Source organism: Propithecus coquereli, unplaced genomic scaffold (assembly GCF_000956105.1).
Source record: "Propithecus coquereli isolate 6110/MARCELLA unplaced genomic scaffold, Pcoq_1.0 Scaffold124, whole genome shotgun sequence".
Lineage (NCBI taxonomy): Eukaryota > Metazoa > Chordata > Mammalia > Primates > Indriidae > Propithecus > Propithecus coquereli.
This window is the reverse complement of record NW_012136525.1, coordinates 4,807,289-4,814,020: the sequence shown is the minus strand read 5'-3', so window position 1 is coordinate 4,814,020 and position 6,732 is coordinate 4,807,289. Positions and strand designations below refer to the sequence as shown.

The window sequence follows — 6,732 nt, the reverse complement described above, 5'->3', positions numbered from 1 at the left end:
CCTGAGATTCTGTACTTCCTCTGACAAGCTCCCTGGTGATGCCAATGCTGTAGGTCCACAGACTACACTTTGAGTAGCAAGCATAGTCTTGCTAAGACTAAAAGTCTTGCTAAGACTAAAGTGAAACATCATACAGTTTCTTGTTTAGGCATGGTACAGCCTAACCTGGATGCTCTCTAATCCTGTCTTCCCAGTCACCAGATTAACCCAGTTATCCAGTTACAGGGGTTGCTAATATTACTTATTAAACAGAGATAACTTCTTTCTCCACATCTTCTGGTTTCTATGATGATCAATTTTTAACAATAACCCAAGCCTCTTGTGCCACCTCTGATAACAGCTCTTGATCCAGTTTTTCACAGTGAAAAGGTGAGAAAGAGAAAGAGAATGTGTGCGTTAGTTCTGGGGTGGTCTCTGTTTGAATCTCCCCACTTTAGTACGAAGGAGCAGCTTGGACAAGTGTGCATGCTCTTCAGACTAACTTTCCCTCCAGCGGACAGTCCCAAGGCTGGAGAAGCAAGGACTTAGAAGGCACACTTACTTTTATCAGTAATAACAGTGATAGGTTGATTGTCCATCTGCTTTATGCTTTAGTCTTAGTCCTCAATTGATTAAGGTGTGGGGAAGAGGGAGATATTATTTATGGAATCATTTCAAATCCCCAATACCACCTAGATAAGCAGCTAAGAGAGTAATGGCAGGTTTGAAAAGGTCATAAAGCCAGAGCCTCTGCCACCTGCCCCACACATTCCAGGGATTCTTTCTAGCAGCTTCGGTTCACCCTCTGGGCAACGCTGTCCTATTCAAAACTCAGCCTAAGGCCCAGACCTGAATCTAATTCTTTCACCAAGTGTTTTAGAGGTTCCTCATCTGCACACTCCTTCCACTAAATGCAGGAAACAAAGAAAAAGTATCATTTATTCTTTTTTTTCCCTTTGATATGCCTCTTATTGGGCAAAATCTAATTTTACTTTATCTGATATCTCTGTCGAGAGGCATGGTCTTCAAATTCTACTGTTCTCATTTACCTTTCCCGTAGCTATATTACCATTCAGAAAGAAAATAGAACTTAAAATCCTAATCAACCCTTAATAAAGCTTTCCAAATTCCTCTGACTTTTCTTCCTTACCTTTTCCTGGATCCCTTCATCGTCACCAGCAAAGTACAAAATAGGGACATTGAGCTCAGAGGCGGCCACCCATTGAAGGACAGCTTGGAGTTGCTTGTTCTGAACTGTATCCGTTAGGTTGTGATTGCGGACAATCACCTTGGGTGCTGCACACCCTTCAGGGGGCTGTCCTGATATACCTCTCAGTTCATTGTGGATTGCTTGGTAGGCATTCTGCAGGAGAGCTTCCGCTGTCCCTGTGCCCTTGACTGGTAAACACTCATATAAATTGTCTGCGAAGGCTGATGTTGGCATGTTGGCATCTCCACACTTGTCATCTCCCAGCTCTGCCAAGGGAGAGTCACAGGACTTGGCAATAATGAGACACAGCTTCATCACCGAGTCCACCAGGTGATCCACCATTTTCCCGCCCATCTGGCCATCTAGCTGGGTGACAACCATCTTAGTCAGCCCGGAAAAGGTACCACCAGCCTCATCCCCTTCACATAGTTTGACAGGAGGAGGGGTTGCAGGTCTTTCACATGGGTTGCTATCTTCTTCTTTAACTGGCTGTTCTGGCACGTTGGGTTGACAGCTATGGTCATTCTTGAAAATGGTCTCACCAAGTAAGTTCCGGATAAAATTGAAGAAAACACTCATAAGATCCTTCTTTTCTGATTGTTCTTTGTCACCTACCACATGAGGAGACCTAAGGCAGGACTCATCAGGAACTACGGGGGACTTCTTGGCGGGAAAGTTGGTGGTGGCAGCAGCTTCGAGGAAGCTCTGTGCATCCATTCTTCCTCCCTGGGCCAGGTGATACTGAATCAGAAGTAGGGCAGACACGATCAGGTCCTTGGCCCAGGAGTCTGAATCATACATGAAATTCTCAGGTGTCTCTGGGTAACAGACAGGGGGGCTGAAGTTGCAAGGATCTTGAAGATATTCAAAGGGAAAGTCGGGTACAGGCTTACATGGTTTGTGGGGAGCTTCAAATGTTGCACGCTGGAAACCTGGAGATTTACATTCTTTCTGCTGATTTTTATGCCACAAGGATAATCCCTCTTTGATAATGTGTTCACCCAGAGTTTCAGCACAAGTCTTTGGCTTCTCTGGTTTGGGTACAGGAGAATACATTTTTTCTCTCAGTTTAGCTTCAGATTTCATTGCAAAGTTCATATTTCGGTGTTTAGGGTCACCCATTCCTTTCATGGAGACAAGAGAATAACTCTCAGACTTGTCCTTGCTTTTCCTGACAATCTCAGGGACCTTCTTGGCAAACATGACATTGTATAGCTTACTCAGCATGGCATCCATGATATCTGTGGCCTTTTGGCTTCCATGAGAGAACAAACTTCTTTTCACAGCCGAGACAAAGTCTGTGTCAGTCATGAGGGTCCCTGTGACATTGTGGAGGTTCTTCATGAAGGAGTCAATGAGATCTGAGACCACCTCTTTCGCATGCTTGAGCAGGACCTTCTTCAGCAGGATGGTGGCGATGGTTGTGTCTTTCACTTGGATCTTCAGTGTCTTCATGATGGAGACCATCATATCAGACACCACACTATTAGCATAGGTCATGATCCCTTCACTAATGGAAGCTGTAAAGTCATCAGGCCTTTCCTGCCCTTGAAACATCTTTCTCTCCCCAGGTAAGAACTTTCTACCCTCTCTGGCATCACCTGCATTACAAGATTCAAACACTTCCTTATAGAAGAAAGACTTCCTAGAAGCAGGCTTGTCATTGGGACTCTTGCTTTCCTCGGTGCTCTCCTTCATCTTCAAAGTGGTCTTGTATTTCACATTTGATCCTGAGGCTCTGTCTCCAGAGCCAGGAACCTTGTCTGAAGCAGCACTCTTGGAACATGCAGAGACAGTCTCATTCACCAGCTCTGATGCTACCTTATTCAGGCTTTTGCTGGGTGGGGGTTCGTTCCCCATGTACAATGACTGATGGATACATTTGTTTTCAGAGCCATCAATCTTCTCATTGATCTCCTTGCGGGCCATGGCTATGACTAGATTTGTGAGGCGGTTAGCATAGAAGGAAACTTCATCTATGGAACTTCCACTGCCAGTTGGGACCGTGGAGCCGTGGGAAGGTTTCTCTCTGTGAGTTATCTCAAAATGCAATCTCCCTGGACTGCCCTTATTGGTGGTGTTGTAATAGTCTACAGAGAAACCTTTGCGTGGGTCTCCTGAGTTGATCATTTCCCCTCCAAGTGATGATTCTCCAGGCTTGAACCTAAGATCTTGGAACCCTGCCGTACTTTTCTCCAGGTCTCTACGGAGCCAGCTGAGCACTCGGACAGGATCCATTGGGGTCTCCTTAAAAATAAACAAGGATTCATCTGAATATAACAAAGTAAAGATATGGGATATTCAGGACAACCTCAAAGGTCAGTTACAAATATTGTCACCCCTCTCAAGCTTGCTCCATCTTTGCAATAAAAGTAACCAACATTAATTGAGTGCTTACTATGTATCAGGCACTGTTCTAAGTATTTTAAGACAATTATCTCTTTTAATATTATTCTCATAATAAGCCTAAATGTTAGCTCTCTTATTATCTTGATTGTATGGAGGAGAAAATTAAAGAACTAAGAGTTTAAGTTAGTTACTTATTTGAAGTAATATAGCTAATCGTTGGTGGAGCAGGAATTCTGACCTCAACAGTCTAACCCCAGAGTCCAGGTTCTCAGTTACTACATTATAGTGCTTCTAACAACATATATCCTTAAGATATGACAGTCATCCGCTACATAGAAGAGTTAGAATTTGAAATGAAACAATAGATTTTTTTCTTGTATTGATATTAATTGCTATTTTCTGTGGCTTGTTTTTATTTAGGTCCCTCATTACGAATTATAGTTTTCTAAAAATGAGAAAATTCAAGGAAAATTGTGCCTTAATCACTTTGCCAGGCTCCATGAGCACAATCTTGATATGATAATTGGCTTCCAATGGTCTAGTTGCTATCACTTAAGTTAACAATCTGATTTATAATTGAGGAGTTGATGTCTATGGGCAATTCATTAGTTTTGTTTGAATACAGATTCTTTGATGGACACTGTGAGAAGCACGTGTACAAACTCATATGTTTTACATACTGTAAAATCTATATATGGAAAAAACTCTTCACTTGAACATAGGATAAAATAAAATAATGCATGTGGAAGTGTCCTATTTACTCTAAAATGCCAAGGATTGTTGTATTGGAGTTCATATACCTACCTGGGAATGAATCAACTGACTCCCTCTCTGGAGAAAGTCGGCTTTGACTCCAAACACACGGTTGCTTCCATATTTCTCATCTATGTATTTTGAACCTCACCAGCTCATTGTTAATGAGTTAAATGAAATCTTTAACATGTGTTCATTTTTCATATATTTATGAGAGTCTTATTTTACCCTTCCCTGGAAATCACCTTTTAGTGTCTTTGGAAGTTTCCCACTAGGATGTCCAATAGATTCACCTACTATTAATAGAAGTAAATGGATCATGACAGAGGCGCATCAGACGTGTCTTTTCTTGGCCCCACAGTGGCAATAAAACTTTGCAGACATTGTGCTTTTCTAGTTTTAATTTTCCTTTCTACTAATTTTGTTTTTAGTTTTCACTCTGGTTCATTTATGGGCAATAATCATTGGTGTCAGCAATGATTGGAAATTTAGTTTTGCCTGACCATGTGGAAATCCCTTTAATGGCTTAATGGCTTCTCCTATGTTAGGTGAGAGACAACAAGGAATCTGTTTTGTTAGTATTTTTTGTCTATCTTAAGCTCAAATCAATTAAGCATTTTGTGTCCACTGGGAAGAGAAAAGCTCTTTGACATCTGGGCAGGTGAGTTTTGTGTTTCTGTGTTTACTTTTGACATGTGGCTGACAGTTTAGAATTGAAGCTATAAACTGTTGTTATCAGAGTCTGTATCACTGTGCGTCTGTAATTCACAAGAGCATTAGGTGTAAGTGGTAATGTCTTCCTACCTCCAGATAGTATTAGTAAGTTATAAAGTTTCTTAAAGAATCCCTATTTAGATTGGCTTATATATATAAATAAGTACTTATGTAAATTGAATATTCTTGAGATCCCCAGAAAATAAGGAAATCAAACTTCTAATACTTAAAATAATAACTAGAAAGAATGCTGGGGAAAAAGGTATTTTTATAACCTCTAACTCAGAAGCATTTCAGGAAACCAAGTTCACATAAATTAGGTAAATCTTTGGCAGACAAGACCAGTTTAACAATATTGGTTTAATAAAAACAGCTATGTCTTTTCCGATTTGTCAGTGTTAAGTATAATACAAGTGTATATTTTAATTTTGCTTGATATGCTCTTCATAAACTTATATAGGTTATTACAGATCCAATAAACTAGCATTACTTCTATTTAATGTTTAAGATTATAAAAAATGTAAATTTGTGTTTAACCAGTTGAATAATCATTCTGACAAACTTTATTTCAATATGTATTATGTTTTATAGGATGTCAGCTTGATATTAAATTTCCAGCATCTTTATGTAACTGAGAACACTGGAGTGGTATTAAATTGAGTGAGTAAACGTATATTCATTGGATACTTAGGTCATTTCTAAGTAAGATAGAATACTGAAACATTGATGGCTAAGCATAAGATTTTAATGCTTTTGCTTCTACTTTTATTACTATAGAGAGGCTATATTTTTGGGTCTACCGATGAATGTATTCATTTTCACCACTTAGGTTGTATGAAAGATGTGTGTAGCTGTAGGGAGTTGTCTTCGTGAGTTCTGCTCATCTGCATTTTAGCTGGTATGTGACAGTTCACAATTATACATGCCCACATACGGTTTTCTTTGTGAAACAGAAAGAATAGAATGTAGTTTGGTTAAAAGTTATGATTAATGTAAGTGATTGAGACTATAATTAGGAACAACAGCTTCAGAGAAATCTGTGTACCTGCTTGTTTTTCTTAGGGACTGCAGGCAAAACCTTGTAGAAAGAGTTTCTTGGGTTTGACTTCCTAATCTCAGGATAGGAAATAATAGAGGTCTTTAGAAGTCCAATCTGAGATTCCTTATGAAAATTTCCAGTAAAGCAAACTTAAAAAGGCCTATCTGGTTGTTGCACCTATGTGACTAATCAGGCCAAACCAAATGAGATCAGGCTTATTTTGTGATCATGAGTATTTCACTTTGAGATTATTTTTTATAGAAATGGAGGCAACTGTATAAATGTATACTGCAACAGAAAAATATGTATTGTCTATAGACTAAGCACTGTCTACAGCCTTCCACATTACCTGGATCTTGATTCTGTGTGAGCTATTTTATAACTCTGGAAGCCGTAAATAATTGGCAGCATTGCACAGTAATCCTTGCCAGTAGACATGTAAATTCTGATCAGTACAAGTTCAGCCGACTTCCTTTCTCCACCATGAAACCGGCCAGTTTTGCTTCCATTTGTACCTTCATTTCGATAGTCTTGATTTATAAGTGTATCTTTCTCTAATTCTCCTTTGAACTGGTTGTAACACCTCACCAATTTCCTCATTAATGCGTTAAATAAAATCTTTAAGATATATTCATTTTTGTATCTGTATAGAAGTGCCGATTTTACCCTTTTCTGAAAATCATCACTT

At 39.5% G+C, this 6,732-nt stretch overlaps 1 protein-coding gene across 1 annotated transcript in view; it reads right to left on the bottom strand.

The window, feature by feature from the left end:
• AKAP3 (A kinase (PRKA) anchor protein 3) overlaps nt 1-6,732 on the bottom strand; it is a 47,417-nt gene that overhangs the window by 22,941 nt on the left and 17,744 nt on the right. The window contains exon 2 of the mRNA XM_012637917.1: nt 1,130-3,436. Within this exon, the coding sequence (XP_012493371.1) occupies nt 1,130-3,436 (2,307 nt within the window). The remainder of the gene's footprint in view (nt 1-1,129; nt 3,437-6,732) is intronic.